At 43.6% G+C, this 19,436-nt stretch overlaps 1 protein-coding gene across 3 annotated transcripts in view; it reads right to left on the bottom strand.

Annotated features, from left to right (window-relative positions):
- ZDHHC15 (zDHHC palmitoyltransferase 15) overlaps positions 1 to 19,436 on the bottom strand; it is a gene marked incomplete at its 5' end in the record, with an annotated part of 235,674 nt that overhangs the window by 35,589 nt on the left and 180,649 nt on the right. For 2 of the 3 annotated variants that reach the window (XM_084869722.1, XM_084869723.1), the window contains one exon: positions 11,676 to 11,754. In XM_084869722.1, the coding sequence (XP_084725848.1) occupies positions 11,708 to 11,754 (47 nt within the window). In that variant the 3' untranslated portion in view covers positions 11,676 to 11,707. Of the gene's footprint in view, positions 1 to 9,473; positions 9,512 to 11,675; positions 11,755 to 19,436 lie in introns of all 3 variants that reach the window. The other variant, XR_014793696.1, reaches the window with a different exon arrangement.

Genomic DNA, 19,436 nt, shown 5'->3' with positions numbered 1-19,436 from the left:
GCTTCAATGTCTTCCATAGTTATTGGCCTCTTTAGATTTAGAATCTTCCTGATTGAGTTTTGGAAGTTTGTATTTTTCTAGGAATATGTCCATTTCCTCCAGGTTGTCCAGTTTGTTGGAATAGAGTTTTTGCAGTATTTTGTAACAATCCTTTGTATTTCGGCGGGGTCTGTTGTTATTTAACCTCTTTTGTTTCTCATTTTGTTTATTTGGGTCCTCTCTCTTTGTTTCTTGTTTAGTTTGGCTAGAGGTTCATCAATCTTGTTTATCCTTTCAAAGAACCAGCTGTTGGTTTTGTTGATCTTTTGTATTGTTTCTTTGGTCTCTATGTCATTTATCTCTGCTCTGATTTTTATTATTTCCTTCCTTCTGCTTATACTGGGCTTTTCTTGTTGCTCTTTTTCTAGCTCTTTCAGTTGTAAAGTTAGATAATTTGTTACAATTTTTTGTTTTTGTTTTTTGCAATAGGCTTGTAGAGATATGAACTTCTCTGTCAAAACTGCTTTTTGCTGTATCCCATAGATTTTAGATTGTTGTGTTTTCATTGTCATTTGTTGCCAGGATGTTTTTAATTTCTTCCTTGATTTCTCTGGTAACCCAGTCCTTGTTCAATAGCATGCTATTTAGTCTCCATGTGTTTGATTTCTTTGGATTATTTTTTATTGTAGTTGATTTCCAATTTTATGCCACTATAATCTGAGTAGATGCTTGATATGATTTCTATCTTCTTGAACTTCAAGAGACTTTGCCTATGTCCTAACATGTGGTCTGTCTTTGAAAATGACCCATGTGGACTTGAGAAGAATGTATATTCTGTGGATTTGGGGTGAAATATTCTGAAGATGTCAATTAATTCCATCTGGTCTAATGCATCATTTAGGATTGATGTTTCTTTGCTGATTTTTTGTTTATATGGTTTGTCCAAAGGTGACAGTGGGGTATTAAAATCTACTATGATTGTATTGCTATTAATCTCTCCCTTAATGTCCTCCAGCAGTTTTTTTTTTTTTTTAATGTATTTGGGTGCTCCTGTATTGGGTGCATATATATTTAACAGGGTTATTTCTTTTTGTTCGATTGCTCCCTTTAGTATTATGAAGTGGCCTTCCTTATCTCTTGTTGTGTCCTTCACTTTGAGATCTAATTTGTCAGATATAAGTATTGCTACCCCAGCTTTTTTTTTTTTTTTTTTTTTTTTTTTCATTTCCATTCTCCTGGAAAACCTTAGTCCATCCCTTCACCCTCAGTCTGTGTGCATCTTTTTCCCCAAAATGGGTTTCTTGTAGAGAGCAGATATATGGGTCTTGTTTTCTTATCCAATCCGTTACCCAATGTCTTTTGATTGGGGTATTTAATCCATTTACATTTAAAGTTATTATTGATAGGTACTTATTTGTCACCAATTTTATTCTATATCCCTGTGTTCTTTCTTTGCTTCCTATTTATTTATTTTTACAGCAGACCCTTTAGCATTTCTTGCATTGCTGGTTTGGTGGTGATAAATTCCCTTAGTCTGTTTTTGTCTGTGAAGCTCCTGATTTCACCTTCAATTTTAATTGATAGCCTTGCTGGGTACAGTATTCTTGGATTCAGACCCTTCCTTTGCATGACTTTCTATATTTCATTCCATTCCCTTCTGGCCTGATGAGTTTCTGTTGAGAAATTAGTTTCTAGTCTGATGGGGGTTTCTTTATATGTAACTTTCTGTCTGTCTCTGGCTGCTTTTAAGATTCTTACTTTGTCTTTGGTGTTTGCCAATTTAATTATAATGTGCCTTGTTGTCGGTCTTTTGGAAATCATTTTGCTTGGGACTCTGCGAGTTTCTTGGTTTTGTATGGGTTTTTCTTCTCTATCTTAGGAAAGTTTTCTGTCATTATTTCTTGAAACAGGTTTCGATGCCTAGCTCAGTTTCCTTTCCTTCTGGAACCCCTTATTCTAATGTTGTTTTGTTTTGTATTGTCCCAAAGCTCCCATAGGCTCTCCTCCTTCTTTTTAATTTTTTTTTTTCTAGAAGCTGCTCTAATTGGGCATTTATTTCCATCTTGTCTTCTAGCTCACTGATGTGGTCCTCTGCTTCTTCTACCTTACTCTTGATGCTTTCTATTGAGTTCTTTATAGTAGTGATGTCTTTTTTCATTTCTTCTTGGTTCTTCTTCATTTCCTCTTGGTTCTTACTCATATTATCAAATTTGTCTCCTATTCTTTTTAGCCATCTTATGATCATTACTCTGAATTCTTGCTCTGGTAGGTTGCTTGCCTCTACCTCGTTTACTTCCTTTTCTGGTGATGCCTGCTTTTCTTTCATATGTGGGTTGTTTCTTTTTTTCCCCATGATCTCTTTTTCAGGATGTCTAGTTATATAGTTCTCTCTCTCCTTTTCGCCATGCGGTGGTGTGCTCCTTTGAGTTCAAGTGTTTGTGTTGCCTGGGACCGGCATTCTCGGGTTCACAGCTGCTCGGTGGTCGCTGTGGCTGTGGATATTCAGGCTTCTGACAAGATCCACTTTTTCTTTAAAGATGGCGAGATTTCCCCGTCCAAGCCCGTAGGTAGCTCTGGGAGGGGACCCAGCCCCGCCGTGGGTGTTCCTCTGTCAGTGGCACCCTGATCAGCAGCCCCCCACCTTCTCCTGGAGTTCGCCTGTTTCTTAGGTTGCTAACAAACACTCCCAGCAAGACTCTCATTTGCTCTCTCTTTCTCTTTCGGGACAAGGTCCAGAACCCATCCATCTAGTCTTCTGCCCTTTTGTCTTCTCCTTGAATGTATTTCTTATTTATGGATGAATTCTTGTTTCGGGTTGGCAATGTGACTCACCCCTGGCTTCATTGTACATGCTGTTTTGAATGTCATTGTGGTTCTACTTCTTGTGGGAAAAGTTGCCTGAGTTCTCACTTGTATGTGCTTACTGTGGGTTCCCTAGGTCCATGGCCTGAGAGGAAGGAATCTCGTAGCCTGAGGCTCAGGTAATGTGGCTTTTGCTGGTGTGGTGTGATTCTTGTTGAATTAGCATCACTCTGCAACTCCCTATGTGGGGAGGGGCAGAGTCTGTGATAGTGGGGACATGGGGGGTGGTGGCTCTGAATCACAAGGGCATTCAGGATCCAGAAGCTGGGGATGTGTGAATCCCTGTGTATGAAATAATGTGACCTTGTCCAGGGGAGCAAATACTCAGTAATTCACTGAGCTGTCCAGTGGTAGGTCACCAGGAGAAGGATGTCTTGGGTCCTACTGAGGGAGTTGTGCATTCTTGGTTGGAGAGGCACACGCTCAGTGGAAGCACACAGAGGGTGCCAGGATCCATCTGCTTGGGGGAGTGCACTTGTGGGGCCCACATGCTGGATCGGAGTGATTGTGGTGTGCCTCCAGCTCCATGGAGGGAGAAATCCCAGTTTTTGCTTCGAGCAATGTGCACCTTTAGTTGGATACACATTCCCAATGGCTGCTTACAGAGGTGCCCAGGAGCCATCTTCTGGAGCAGTGGGCTCAGGAGGCCCTTATGCTGGAGCAGCACTACTGTGGGGACTGGATGCAAGCAGCTGGGTTTGTGCCTTGCACAGGTTCAGAGAAGCCTCCGGGGGCCACCTGCCTAGGCAGTGGGCTCAGGGGCTTGCGAACTGGATTGGTGTGGCTGCAAAGACTGGAGGTTGGCAACTGAGGAGGGGGAAGTCCGAGTTTCTGCTGTGGATCCTTAAACCATTGGTTGGATACAAGTGCTCCTAGCAGTAGCTCAGAGGCACCTGAGATCCATTTGCCTGGGTGGCACACTCAGTGTGGCCCTCGAATTGAAGCTATGTGGCCAAGGTATCTGTGGGCTGGTATCCGGAAAGGGAAAATTCAGAGTTTCTATTGCTGGTGCAGTGTGCCCTTGTTTGAATAAAAGCACACCAAGCGGGGGCTCACAGAGGCACCCAAGAACCACCTTTATGACCTTGGCCTCAGGGCGGCTGAAAGCTGGCAGAGCATGACTGTGGAGTCCAGAGGTCTTCAGCTGTGACATGGGAAAACTCAGTTTTTGCTGCTGCGCCTTTGATTATATTCTCGTGTGCCTAGTGGTGGCTCACAAGGTTACACGGGGACTGATAGCCAGGGCAGTGCATTCAAAGAGGCACTTGCGCTGAAGCCGCGTGATTGAGGTGCCTGTGGGAAGGCAGCTGGGAGTGGGGGAAATCAAAATTTCTACTGCTGGGGGCCTTATGCCCTTGGTTGGGTATGCGTGCACCCAGTGGTGGTGCACTCTGGCATTCAGAGGGGCCCTGGCACTGAATCCATGTGACTGAGGTGACTTTGGGGAGGTATCCAGGAAGGGGGGGTTCAGAATTTCTATTGTAAGCGAAGTGGGCCCTTGTTTGGATAATAGTGTGCCCAGTGGTTGCACCCACTAGTGGCCTGTGGAGTGGTGGGCTCAGGTGGCCAGCATGCTTGGAAAGAGCAACTGTGGTACTATGGTGCTGAAAAGGCACAACTGTGGCATCAGGAGTTCACCCACTGTGGAGGGGGAAGTCATACTTACTGCTGCAGAAGCATGCACCCTTGGAAGCGGAGGTCCTAGGGTTTGCAGGTCTGTGAGTGGGGTAGCAGGATTTGGACTGGAGTGGCTGCAGGGTCATGGGAAGTGTCCAGGGCTGTCTGGGTGATGGTGCTGATGAGTTCCTATAAGAGGCTGCTCTCCCCTTCAAGATGGCGTGGGCACCATGCCCGAGTCCTGCAGCCCAAGGAGTGCCCACAGTGGTGGTAGGTGCTCCATGTCCAGGAGAGCCTGGTCTTCAAGCCCCTGCTACTCCTGCCAGATTTAACTGTCCATTCCTCACTCACACACACACATCACACACATCCACAAACTCTCCTTTCACCCCCTCACTCACTCACACCCTCTCCCTCACCTTCGTCCTGCCTGCCACCATCTTCTCAAGGTCTTAATTTTTTTTAAAATAATTTGCTTTTAATAATATATAATATTTCACCACAATTATGCAGCTGTTTACTTTACCATTCCTCCAATTTTAGGTATTTCATTTTAATTTTCTGCTATTATAATGAATTCATGATGAATACCTGATTATTTAATTAAAATATTATACATAACTAAGATGAAATTACCAGATAAAATTATAATAAAATTTTGAGGTTTCAATATTGCAAAATTTTTCATAAAAAATGATCTGTGAATTTAGCCTTACCTTAGTAGTATCTAAGAGCACCTGTTCTCCTTTGGCAAGATGGTTGTGCAATAGTTGGAAACTATGCTCATCTCCTCCCAGAGTCAGCCTGGTTTTAAAGCTAAATTATAGAGCAATCAACCTGAATAACCAACTGAAGTTTACCTGAATAGAAGTCTTATAACCAAGTATTTATAGAAGAAGCCATATAGAGACTGGTAAGAGGGGTGGAGATCTGGAAAGGGCTGGCTCCCACTCCCATGTGTGGTGGTTGAGAATCTGGAGGATATCTAGGCTCTAAAAATCCACCCTGAGAAGTGCAGCATCAACCCCATACCAGGTTTTCAAACCCAGAGCACCAGAGCACCAGATCTGGGAATAGGAGTCCAAATATCATCTGGCAATGAAAATCAGTGGGGACTGTGACTTCCTGGAAGAAGAGGCAGTCTGCTATAAACCTAGGTGCCCTTTTCAAGGATCAGTGCACAGGGTGTGGCTCTTGAACACTCACCCATGGCTATGGTAGAGGTGACTGAATAACTATGGGAGTCAGAGACGATCTGAGTGGAGTGGCCTGAGGAGAGATCTGTAGGGTGAACCACAAAAGTGCCTTGCTGAGTTCCTATCCTACACTGCCACCATATACCATCTTTCCAGGGTTGAGTACTCCAATTCTTATAGGAGCAGCTTGCAAAGTGCACTAGCCTGGCTCTCCAACTATAGGCAACACCAACCTGCTGATTTTGAGTCCTGCCGAAAGGACTGCTGGTTGCATTCAATAGCATCTTTGGTATGCTCCTATTCTCAGGAATATCTTGGCAGAAACTCACAAAGTCATTGAGCTGTGTAGCTTGGGAATAGTGGCCATTCTTTCTACACTCACATGCACAACTAGTGCCTGATCCACAAATCCGTTGATATTTTGGCCTGTACTTCCAACTCCCGGTGGCTCTGTGCAGTTAAGCTCAGTACCATAGGGGAATTGAAGTGCTGCTCAGACCTGGGATATTCAGAGAAATTCTCCCTCTGAGTATCTTGTAAAAGATTCAGACAGGCACCGGGTTGTGCAGCTACAGCCAGGGTGTCCATTCTTACCCACACCCAAAGCCCCGAATCCATGGAATATATGCACACTGTACTGTTATTTACAATATCCAAGATTGCAAAGCAGCCCAAATACCCACCAGTAGATTAGTGGATTAAAAAGCTGCAATACATTTGCATAAGGGAATACCACTCAGCAATAAAAAAGAATACAATCTTATCTTTTGTGACAAAATGCATGGACCTAGAGGGTATTATGCTAAGTGAAATAAGCCAGAGAAAGACAAATATTATATGGTTTTATTTAGATGTGGAATCTAATGAATAAAATAAAAAATAAAAATAGAAACAGACTCAATACAGGGGGAAGACTGAGCTGTCAGAGGTGGGGGTTTGGAAGCTCTGTGAAATAGGTGAAGAGATGAAGCAAAAGAAACCAAACACATAAAATAACTCTTAGAGCCAGACATAAGTATGGTGGTTACCAGAGGAAAGGGGTGATGGTACAGGTAGAAGAAGGTAAATGTGGGATAAATGGTGACTTAAGGAGATTAGACTTTGAGTGGTGAACACATAATAAAATATACACTGAGTGGCCAGATTATTTGTGTGTGTGTGTGTGTGTGTGTGTGTGTGTGTGTATATATATATATATATATATATATATATATATATTCATTCCAGTGCATGGATTCATGCATGGTTGGGGTCCAGCCAGCCTAGGGGAGGGGGACATAGGCAGTTGGCCAGCCTGCCTGCTGGTCAAACTCCTGGTCGAGGGATAATTTGCATATTAGCCTTTTATTATATAGGATATACACTGAGTGGCCAGATTATTATGTGTTCAGAGGTCATAATAATCTGGCCACTCAGTGTATAAATAATGTATCATAGAATTATACATCTGAAACCTACATGATTTTATTAACCAATATAACCCCAATAAATTCAATGAAAAATTAAAAATACACGTTTTACATATATCCTTGCCAACACTAGGTACATTAATTTATACAAATTGGCTGCTTCAGTACACAAATTTTATATTTTGAAATTTAAAAATTTTTAAAATTATTATTATTATTTTTTTTTTACTGATTTCAGAGAGGGAGAGGGAGAGAGAGATAGAAACATCAATGATGAGAGAGAATCCTTGATTGGCTGCCTCCTGCACAACCCACACTGGGGATCTAGCCCACATATGCCCTGACTGGGAATTGAACTGTGTTCTCTTGGCTCATAGGTCGATGCTCAACCACTGAACCATGCTGGCTAGGCAATTTTGGGATATTTTTATTTGTATTTATTTCTAGTGAAGTTGAAAAAGTTTGTGCTCATTTTTAATATTAACTTTTACTAGTATTTTGTCAATTGTACCTTTGCACATTTTCTGTTGTGTTTATCTTTATTTACTGCTTTCCAAAATTTTTGTAAATTAAGGATGTTACATTTTTGTTTTTTATATTTTCAAATTTCTCCAAGTTTTTCTTTTCATTTTGAAGAAAATATCATGTAGAATCAATGTTCTTTTGTGTAAAAATTATAGCAATAATTTTTATATACAAAAATTTCAGTCAAAATAAAAATATGTTAGCATTTATTAATTCTAAGTTGTAAATAGTTGGGTAGCCTTAATACTTTAATGTTTAAAACTTTTATAATAAAACAAAGGAAAACATGTATAAAGTATCTAATAGTTTGGACATATATAATTTATTCAAGCATTCTTTTATTGATGGACATTCAGGTTGTTTTCTATTTAGAGCTTTTATAAACTCCACTATAGTAATTATTCACATACATTAAAATTTTTTCATATTTTGTTAAGTTTTGAAATGATTCTCCTACTCTTCATCCTATGTTGCCAAATACATTTCTATTGTATTATCAGAATAAGACTGTTGTTCCCACAAAATTAATTTATTTTTAAAAAATTGCCCTGGGAAAAGCATTGATTAAAAGCAAATTTGCTTATCAAAGAAATCACCCTACCTAATAAAAGAGTAATATGCAAATTAATAATCACTCTGCTACACCCACCAGCCACGCCCACCAGCCAATCAGAGTGAGTATGCAAATAAACCCAACCAAGATGGCTACCAGGAGGTAGGCTTGGGTTTCTCCGGCAATGGAGGAAGCCTAGCTTTCCACACACCCTGGCAGGCCCAGGCCTCCAATCAAGGCTACAAAGTTTCAATTATAGAAGGTAAACAAATCCAAACAGAAATGGTGGCACCCACAGAGCGAGCAGGAGTCTTGGCTCTGCTCCAGGCTACAAAGTTTCAATTGTAGCAGGTAAATAAATTCCAGATATCAGGGCCTCCACTTGGGTCGCCAGGGAGTGTGGCCACAGGCCCCTCGCCCAGGCCGCCCGATGCTCCAAGGGAATCCACACCCTGATCCAGGACACCCTTCAGGGCAAACCAGCCGACCCCCACCCATGCACCAGGCTTCTATCCTATCTCATAAAAGAGTAATATGCAGATTAACCATCACTCCAACACACAATATGACTGCTCCCATGTGAACAAAGATCCTGTCCCCATATGTACACAAGATGGCCATCACAAGTTGGCCAGCAAGGGAGGGCAGTTGGGAGGGACCAGGCCTGCTAGGGAGGGCAGTTGAGGGGGAACAGCCTGCAAGGGAGGGCAGTTGAGAGGGACCAGCCTACAAGAGAGGGCAGTTGGAGGTGATCAACCATGCAGGGGAGGGCAGTTAGGAGTGACCAGGCCAGCAAAGGAGGGAAGTTGGGGGCAAACAGGCTGGCATGGGAGCAGTTAGACATCAATCAGGCTGGCATGGGAGTGGTTAGGGTGATCAGGCTGGCAGGCAGAAGTGGTTAGGGGAAATCAGGAAGGCAGGCAGGCAAGCAGTTGGGAGTCAGCACTCCTGGATTGTGAGAGAGATGTCCGACTGCCTGTTTAAAAGGGGAGTCGGACATCCCTTGAGAGGTCCTAGATTGGAGAGGGTGCAAGCTGGGCTGAGGGAAACCCCCTCACCCCCGTGCACGAATTTCGTGCACCAGGCCTCTAGTCTACACTAATAAAAGAGAAACATGCAAATTGACCATCATTCTGCTATACCCACCAGCCAATCAGGAGTATGGAAATTAACCCAACAAAGATGGCAGTGGCTATGGAGCTGGAGCAAGCAGGAGGCTTGGGTTGCCCCTGGTGATGGAGGAAGCCAAGCTTCCTGTCCTCTCTGGCTGGCCCTGACCTCTGTTTAAGGATACAAAGTTTCAATTATAGAAGATAAATAAATCCTAGATACCTGCTTCCAGCCCGCCCTGGCCTCTGCTCAAGGAGGTGCTGAAAAAAATAAAAGAAAGAAAAAAAGGAGGGGCTGGGAACTTGGGTCGCTGGGGTGTGTGGCCAGCCTGCAAATAGTCATCAGCCCCTCACCCAGGCTGGCCAGGCACCCCAGTGGGGACCCCCACCCTGAAGAGGCTGTGGCCAGTCTGCAAACAGCCATCAGCCCCTCACCCAGGCTGGCCACACCCCATGGCCCAATCCCTGTAAACATGTAGTGGAACATCCCTCGAGGGGTCCCAGATTGGAGAGGGTGCAGGCTGGGCTGAGGGACACCCTCCATCCCCCTGTGTATGAATTTCATACACCGGGCCTCTACTATAAAATATATTTTATGATTTATTCAAGATGTTCTGAAAAGAAGTTATATGTTAATATAAATTTGGATAAACTTATTCCACTTTTGGGGATTGATAAGGCTACTTAGCATATTATATGTCCTGATAAGTACTGCACGAAAGACTATGTTCCATGATCTGCACATAATAAAATAAGTTTAGTCAAATAGTTTCAGAGAGCTACTACATCTCCTTGGAGAGTTACAAAACTCATTTGTATACTACAGGTTTTGAGAATCCTTATGGTAAAGGCAACTCTCTAATTTTGCTTATACAGGGTTTCCTAAATTTATTTCAATAGAGAACTTTATTCCTTTTTAACAACTGTTAACATGTCAAAGTGCTTCATAGACTATCCATAGTAAAATGTAAAAATAAGAAAATGTGAGAGGTTCACAGCATGGATAACTGAAATCCAAATGTTATTATACAAGTTGTCTCACTTAAACATCAAATACTTCATCAGGTTTTTGGGAAAAAAAACCATTTAATTCTTCTTTCTTTTTAACCTTTGATTGTAAGTGAAGGTACACAGTAAATAAGCCAAGTCAGGTTTATAAATGTAGTGCCATAGTGATAAGAGTATGCTCTAAGGTCAGATAGACCTGGGTTGCAATCTTAGTTTAGCCATTTACTAGTTGGACAGGTAACAATATCTCTGGACTTCAGTTTTCTCATAAGTAAAATGGGAATAATAATAACATTCATTTCACAGAGTTGCTGTGAGGATTAAATAAAATAACACACATTAAGTACATAGCAAAGTGGCTGACATACACAAGGTCTCTTACAGTATCGATGCTGGTACACAGCAGGGTTTTATAAAGGAAAAAAAGTGAAGACCAAGAGTCCATAAACAGATCAATAGGCTTCTGAATAGCTTTTCCATGGGAATAAAATTGGAAGGCTTATCAGATCAGAGCTTTGAACTCCATGGTATTTCTATCACTAAAATTCTCCATTTAATGATGAATTACACTAGGTTATTTATCTGTGAATGTTGCAAAGAGAATGCTATTTAGCTTTTTACTAGACCAAAGAGAATCCCATGTGTAATATTGCCTGCCACTGTGAACAAATTAGTAGCATTTGGGGAGAATTGGAGTGTAGGGATAGTACTTTTTGCCTGTGAGTGGATAAGAGTAGGTTGTTAACTGAAATAATGGAGCCAAGCAAAAAGAACCTGTTCATAATCTATATAATCTTAGAGGCCTGAAATGTACCAAGGCAAGATTTATAATACAAAGGTTGAAAGCACATAACCTGAATAGAATGTTTGGCTGTTTCTGGATACCTTGGGTAGTCTTTTAGCCCAAGTGAATATTGTGAGTTTGCAGGAAATAAGGGCAACTTTTTCAGTATATCATACAGGGAAATTATGTCTAGAACTTCTACTTATGTGAATAACACAAGAGTGGAGAATTTAACATCTTGTTAACCGGGGTGAAATCTTACTCATTTGCTAGTACCTCCCAAGATTGCCTCTTAGCAGTCCAAGTTGAACTGTATATACCTCCCTCAAATACTGACCTGTTGCCCTGCTGGTATTTCTCAGTGGATAGAGCATTGGCCTATGCACTGAAGGGTCGTGGGTTTGATTCCCAGTCAAGGGAACCTAGCTGGGTTGCAGGTTTGGTCCCTGGCCACAGCCATGGTTGGGGCTCATGTGGGAGGCAACCAATTGATGTGTCTCTCTAAAGCCAATGTTACTATCTCTCTCCCCCTCTCTTCTTCCCTTCCACATTCTCTAAAAATCAATAGAAAAAAATATCCTCAGGAGAATTAACAGCAACAACAAAAATTTAAAAAGAGAAAAGAATACTGACCTGTCTTAGAGATGCAGGAAATGTGAAAATTGCTATGTTTCTGTTTCCACTGCAAGAGATGATGAACCTTCTGGATAATCTGTAAGGTTGAAAAATGAAGGTTATCAAATGTCCCTTTCTCTTATACAGGTAGGTATTTATTCACTGGAATATTTACTTCTTTTTCAATTCCTAAAAGCAGCATACATCTGCAAATCTCTAAAGACTTGTGTGCTATACTGAAGCATTTATAACCAGATCATACCTTCACATTCCAAGAGTAGTCAGCCTGGTGTACTATGAACTAAGATTATTTTATCAGGATTATCTACAATAATAAAAGGGTAATATGCTAATAAGACCAGACATCCTTCCTGACTAAGCAAGGGTGGAGGAAAGCCAGCCTGGGTCCCAGGTGCCAGAAGGAAACTGGTGCCAGCAGCCAGGGGAAGGAAGACTTACTATTGCACAAATTTCATGCATTGGGCCTCTAGTATAATCTATAATAATGGCTGGTATTTGACTTAAATAGTTGTGATTTCATTTCCACATCATATGGCTTTAAATGAAATGTTTTGGGTTTTATTACTCACAAAATGACCCTGTCATGCTGTTATTTTACTGGATATACTTGAGATAGTTATTATAGTATTTTAAGTGTCAGTGTTTCTAAAGAGGAATGAAATATCTAGAAAATAAGTGCCTTTGGAATCAATAACCAATATCATTTATAGTAGATACAAATGTTTTTGTTTCCAACCTCCAGTCTTTTGGGTGTGCAAAGTGAACTCTGAAACAGCTTGCTTAATGTGCAGACAGTCGTTTTCTTTATACTCCCTGCATACAAATAAACTTGGCACCTTAAAATTTTAAAAAAGTTGACAGTTCTTGTCCCTTACAGTTTCTGCTTAGTATATTCTACTTTATGAAGTTAGTGTGCCATTCAGAGTGCTCCAGTAACTGTGAGGTCTGGATTCCAGAAGATCGAGGTTAACCAGGGTATGTTACACTCACCACAGTTAACCAGGTAGATCCCGGACACAAGGCTTCTTTCTTCCAGGAAGAGTGAAAAAATTAAAAGTGGCTCTGAGAATGTCTTTTGTAATCAAAGCTTCATAATGAGTATAGCATTTAGTTTTGTCTGGAATCCCAGATTTAGTGTATTCTTGATCTGAACAAAAAGCAGCTATACTCAACCAGCTCTTCAGTGAAAGACAGAGAATAACTCATGTTTGTCAAATAACTGTAAATCTCTAGTCATTCAATAGATGTTAGTTGTACTCTTGGAATCAAACAATGATCTATATGCAACCATATTTTGCTGAGAATGCAGAGAATAACGAAATAAAAGTGATAATCTCTCTGACCTCAAGTAATTGCTGTTCAGTTCCCATCCAAACTTTATGTTGGAACCAGTTACTTTTTCATCAGTTAGTTTGAGATCCTGTCCATTATTCACGATTTTTCTTGTACCTTCTCCTTCTTAATTCCTTTCTACCAACCCACATCCTATATAATCTTTAAGACACAAACTTTACTTCCTCTGTCAATCCTTTCTTACCAGCTCAACCTACAGGAATCACTACCCTTTGAATTCATATAGCACAAACTTTATGGTTCTGCTCAGTCAAACATCATATTCTGAATTGTGTTTTGTCAGGCAACTTTTCATGTATGTGTTTTATCTCCCTAAATCAATTTCACAAATGTTAGTCTCTCCCTCTCACTTCTATAACCAGCCAGACATGCTCCCCAAGTATGGTACTGCCTCCTATACACTGACTGGCCAGATTATTATGATCTCTAAATGCATAGTAATCTGGCCACTCAGTGTATATCCTATATAATAAAAGGATAATATGCAAATTGCCCCCTCAACCAGGAGTTCTACCAGCAGGCAGGCCAGTCAAGCGCACATGTCCCCTCCCAGTGGCCAGGCTGACCAGAATCCACCCATGCACAAATTCATGCATCTGGACTCTAATATCTTATCTAATAAAAGAGTAATATGCAAATTAACCATCACTCTGCTATACCCATAAGCCATGCCCACCAGCCAATCAGGAGCGATTATGCAAATTAACCCAATCAAGATGGCTGTGGCCATAGAGAGAGCAGGAGGGAAGCTTGGGTTTCCCCGGCGATGGAGGAAGCCAAGCTTTCCGCACACCCTGGCCAGCCCAGGCCTCTGCTTAAGACTACAAAGTTTCAATTATACAAAATAAATCCCAACAAAAATGGTGGCAGCCACGGAGCTGGAGAGAGCAGGCTAAGATTGCCCCCTGTGATGTAGTAACCCAGGCTCTCCACCTGCCCTGGCTGGCCTAGGCCTCCACTCCAGGCTACAAAGTTTTAATTATAGTAGGTAAATAAATCCCAACAGAAATGGCTGCACCACAGAGTGAGCAGAAGGCTTGGCTCTGCTCCAGGCTACAAAGTTTCAATTGTAGAAGATAAATATATCCCAGATACCAGGCACTGGGTCACCAGGGGATGTGGCCATACTGTAAACCACCAAAGGCCCCTGGCTCAGGCCATCCCTTGCCCAAAGGGAACCCCCACCCTGATCCGGGAAACCCTCCAGGGCAAACCAGCTGGCTCCCACCCATGCACCAGGCCTCTATCCTATCTAATAAAAGAGTAATATGCAGATTGATCATCACTCCAACACACAAGATGGCTGCCCCCATGTGGTCAAAGATCCTGCCCTCATGTGGACACTAGATGGCCACCACAAGATCCTGCCCTCATGTGGACACTAGATGGTCAGAAGGGGAGGGCAGTTGGGAGGGACCAGGCCTGCAAGGGAGGGCAGTTGGGGGCAATCAAGCCTTCAGGGGAGGGTAGTTAGGGGTGACCAGGCCGGCAGAGGAGTGAAGTTGGGGGCAAACAGGCTGGCAGTGGAGCAGTTAGACATCAATCAGGCTGGCAGGGGGGTGATCAGGGTAGCAGGCAGAAATGGTTAGAGGCAATCAGGAAAGCAGGCAGGCGAGCAGTTGGGAGCCAGCAATCCTGGATGGGTGAGAGGGACCCCAGATTGGAGAGGGTGCAGGCTGGGCTGAGGGACACCCCTCTCCCCCCCACACATGCATGAATTTCATGCACCAGGCCTCTAATACACACACATACACACACTCACATACACACACACACACACACACACACACACACACACACACTGAGTGGCCAGATTGTTATGCATTCAGAGATCATAATAATTTGGCCACTCAGTGTATGTAGGAATGAGAAAAAAATAACCTTGTGGAAAAGAACCAATTCCTAATAATTCCAAATATCCTGTATAATAAAAGCCTAATATCCAAATTGACCAAATGACAGAATGACCAGTGGAAAGACTAGTTGCTATGATATGCACTGACCACCAGGGGACAGACACTCAATGCAGGAGATGCCCCCAACCCGCAATCCCAGGCCAACCAAGGCAGGTGCCAGCAAGGGGCAGGGCCTGCCGGCAAGTGGGAAGTGGCAGGGAGCAGGGCCGGCTGCTGAGCAGGCCAGCACTGCCCTCTGATTGCCCTGCTGGTTGCCTACCACAGAGGGAGGTGACTAGTGGTGGTGTGTGTGAAGGGGTGGGGTCAGTTAGAAGGGGCCAGCTGAGGGGGGTGCCAGCGGGAGCCCCCAATTGCCCCGCTGATTGCTCCACAGATTGGCCCTGATCCAGGGTCCCAACTCAAGCATGAATTTTGTGCACTGGGCCTCTAGTCTTAACTAACAATAGAGAAACATGTAAATTGACTATACCTCTGCTACACCCAGAGCCAATCAGAGTGAGTATGCAAATTAACCCAACAAATATGGCGGTTAATTTGCATACATGCCTGGGTCCCAGGAACCTCCTCGGAACCCAGGTCATTCCCAGCTGGCCATCAGAGGGGTGGGGGGCCCCTTCCCAAGCCTAAAGCCTGGAGGGTGGGGGTCCCCCTTCTCCAGCCTAAATTCTGGGGTGGAGGCTTTAAGCTTGGGAAGGAGCCAAACCTGTGATCAGAGGGGTTGAGGGGTCCCCTTTCCAAGCCTAAAGCCTGGGGCAGAGGCTTTAGGCTTGAGCAGGGGCCAAGCCTGGGAATGGAGGGAAGGGGGAAAAATCAATGGAAACATATCCTCAGGTGAGGATAAAAAAAAAGAAAGAAAGAAATGTCATATCCTATGAAAGACACATTTTGAAAATGCTTAAAGAAAGTTGTGATTTTTTCATGGTGAAGGGACTGGAGTCTGAGTTGATGAAAATACCTTGGTGGCTGCGGTGACTGGCAGTGGCTGCAGCAGCGGGATAAAGGGGCTGGTGCCTTCCCTGATCAGCCTGGTTGCCTCCCACAAAGGGAGGCCAGACTGCGGCTTAGGTCCATTCCCAATGGGGAGCAGGCCTTAGCCATCAGTAGGATATCCCCTGAGGGCTCCCAGTGTGTGAGAAGGGGCAGGCTGGGCTGAGGGACCCCTCCCCAGTGCACAAATTTCATGCACCGGGCCCCTAGTATAATAATAAGTATATTACTCATGGGATGATCAGGTTGGTAAGATATTAGTATAGGCCTAGGTATCTTGAATTCCTATCTAGAAAGCTGGTAAATAATTGACTGAGAATAAGGACTCTTTGATATCTACCTATTGCTCCTATGTATGGAAATAAATAAGGTCCATTTGGTGCCCCTTGAAGAAATGCACATGGAGCGGCCAGGCCCGGAGCGGCCAGGCCCGGAGCAGCCGGGGCGGGGGCAGGCGAGGAGCAGCAGCTGCCAGGCCGGGAGCGGCCAGGCCCAGAGCAGCCGGGCCCAGAGCAGCAGCAACCAAGCCCGGAGCAGCCAGGTCTGGAGCGGCCAGGCCCGGAGCAGCTGTGCCCAGAGCAGCCGGGTCGGGAGCAGCCAGGCCAGAAGCAGCAGCAGCCAGGCCAGGAGCAGCAGTGGCCAGACTCGGAGCAGCTGGTTGTGGAGAGAATCAGAGCAACAGAGGCCAGGCCAGGAGCAGCCAGGCCCGGAACAGCTCGCTCCTCGCCTGCCCCCGCCCCAAGGCTGCCTCTCAGACATGGCTGGAAACTTTTGGGGGAACTTGAGGGTCTGCTGAATCAAGTGATGAAGGCTTAGATCTGGATGTGTTGAGTTAGTATAGTGCTGGGGTGTTGATCTGTGAGTGCCTTGTGTGGGGTCTGGATGAGGTTGGTTGATGTATTTGGATGTGTCTTTTGTGTGAAGTGTATCCTTGGGCATGTGGAGGTATTATTGATTTGAGAAAATGCTAAGTAATTGATTTACTATCTGAAAAATTTAAAGTTCTGAAAGTTTAAGGTCTCTTGCCAAAAAGAGGTTTTAAAGCTAACACCTTAATTTTAATGGAGAAAGGGGAGGACAAGCCCTTCCCACCCAGAACAGGTAATCCAATTCCAACCAGCAGCTATCTTTAAACAATGTGTCCATTTACACTTGAACGGCTATACCCTTTGATAGCCCAAGGGCAAGTTTACATGTAAACAAGTTTGCTTCTCAATTCCCAGAGCAGAAAAAAAACAAGGTTTAAAATTATTAGATTTCAAAATTTATTCTTAGAAGTGTAAAAGTTTATTAATTAAAAAAACAACAACAAGAACAACAAAAAAGGAGATTGAAAAACCTGATGAACAATATTAGCTGTTGATTGTTGTAGAGTCGGCGATATGATATGGGAGGGGAGTGGACTGACTGTTCTGGGGGCGGGGGAGTGGTGGATGCGGGAAAAGACTGAACATAAACTGTGCACCTATGGATGGGGACAACGGAGGGTGGGGAGGGGGCGGAGGGTGGGGTGGGAACCTGGTGGAGGGGGAAGAAATGAGGAACCTTTGTAATAATATGAACAATAAAGATTGAGTTATAATAAAAAAAAAAAAAAGGAAAAGAAGAAATGCACTGAGTGGCCAGATTATTATTATCTTTGAATGCATAATAACCTGGCCACTCAGTATGTGTGTATACACACACGTTAGAGGCCCAGTGCATGAATTTGTCCATGGGTGGGGTTCAGCCAGCCTGGCCACGGGGAGGGGACATAGGCTGTTGGCTGCTCTGCCTGCTGGCGGAACTCCTGGTTGAGGGGACAATTTACGTATTAGCCTTTTATTAGTATATAGGATATACACTGAGTGGCCAGATTATTATGTGTCCAGAGATCATAATAATCTGGCCACTCAGCATATATTCTTTGAGGTAGAAAGCATTAACTTAACTTAGAACCTTGCCTAAATCTTGTGGTAGTATCTTAATTTTCCTCCTGCATAATCACAGAGGTCTTGTTAGGCCTCAACAAATTAACTGATAAGGTAATTTTTTCTTCAAGCAAGATTAAATGGTTGTCTGACTGGGAGGTGATGTGTGCTTTGATAGGAGTGTCACTTACAATTGAGAGATGCTAACCTTGGTATTTGTATCAAAAACAAAACTGAGTTCAGTTCCTGTCAGATAACTAAAAAATAGATGTGGTTGACAATATTTTCTGAAGACTCCAATCTGGGTCCTGGCTGGGGAATATTTAAAAACAGATCAATATGAGTATAGGTTCATTATATATAACAGGGGAATCTTGGAAGTTCCCTGCAAATTCTGGGACAACTTTTCTATGGGAAGTTCTAACCCTCTCTGTCAGGGTTAAGTCTAGACTCATAAGAAATTTCATGAATACCATCCAGAGCTCTGGTGATTTGCTTTCCTTATAGCTTGGGCAAATTAACACTCTTGGAGTACTTATTCCTTGAACCTGCTTAACTATGCCAATTGTTGGAGTAAGTTCCATATTGATTCTGCTCAGCTATGCCAACTGTGGAGTCTCTGTTCCCCTGCCAGGAACTGGACCTCCTTGGATGCTGGACATTAGATCAGAAGATGTGAGAAGTTATAGGCATATAGAAGAGTCTTTATTGCAGCCCAAATAACCATTGCTAACAAGGAGCTATCAGACAAAACAGTTCTTCAAAGTAGCTCACAAAGTATCTGCAAACATAGGAGCTACTATAAGAGCCCCCAACATAGGAACTATGCAAAACAGCCTCCTAACACAGTAGCTATTATAAACATAGTAGTCTGATCAAGCAGCTGCACCCTACATAAAAGCAGCCTCAGCAAACATAGGAGCCATACCAAGCAGCTACAAACATAGTAGCCATTGCAAACAAAGTAGCTCCATCAAGTGGCCTTGCATTGGCTGGCCAACAACACATCTTTAGATAAAAGAGGCTTCTTGCCAAATAGTGACATCAGTACTTGGGCTACAGACAGGCACGCCTCTGCAGTGTATACAGTGTAATCACTGTGCCATTGCTTTTATACCTGCATATGACAAATTGGCCTTGAACATCTGGTGTACTCTGGACAGGGACCCCACACTCCAATTGGCCTTGAACATCAATGTACTTTGACTAAAGTCCCCTCAACACCTTATGGCAGAGTGTGTTGGAAGATGTTGTCTTGCAATTATAGTATACACTAGAGGCCCAGTGCACAAAATTCGTGCATGGGGGGGGTGTCCCTCAGCCCAGCCTGCACCCTCTCCAATCTGGGACCCTTTGAGGGATGTCCCACTGCCCATTTAGGGGAGTCGGACATCCCTCTCACAATCCAGGAGTGCTGACTCCCAACTGCTCACCTGCCTGCCTTCCTGATTGCCTCTAACAACTTCTGCCTGCCAGCCTGATCACCCCTAACCATTGCCCTGTCAGCCTGATTGATGTCTAACTGCTCCCCTGCCAGCCTGTTTGCCCCCAACTTCCCTCCTCTGCTGACCTGGTCACCCCTAACTGCCCTC

The sequence above is a fragment of the Pipistrellus hanaki genome (genome assembly GCF_964339955.1).
Source record: "Pipistrellus hanaki genome assembly, chromosome: X".
Lineage (NCBI taxonomy): Eukaryota > Metazoa > Chordata > Mammalia > Chiroptera > Vespertilionidae > Pipistrellus > Pipistrellus hanaki.
The sequence above is the reverse complement of the archived record's forward strand: the minus strand, read 5'-3'. Positions and strand labels throughout refer to the sequence as shown.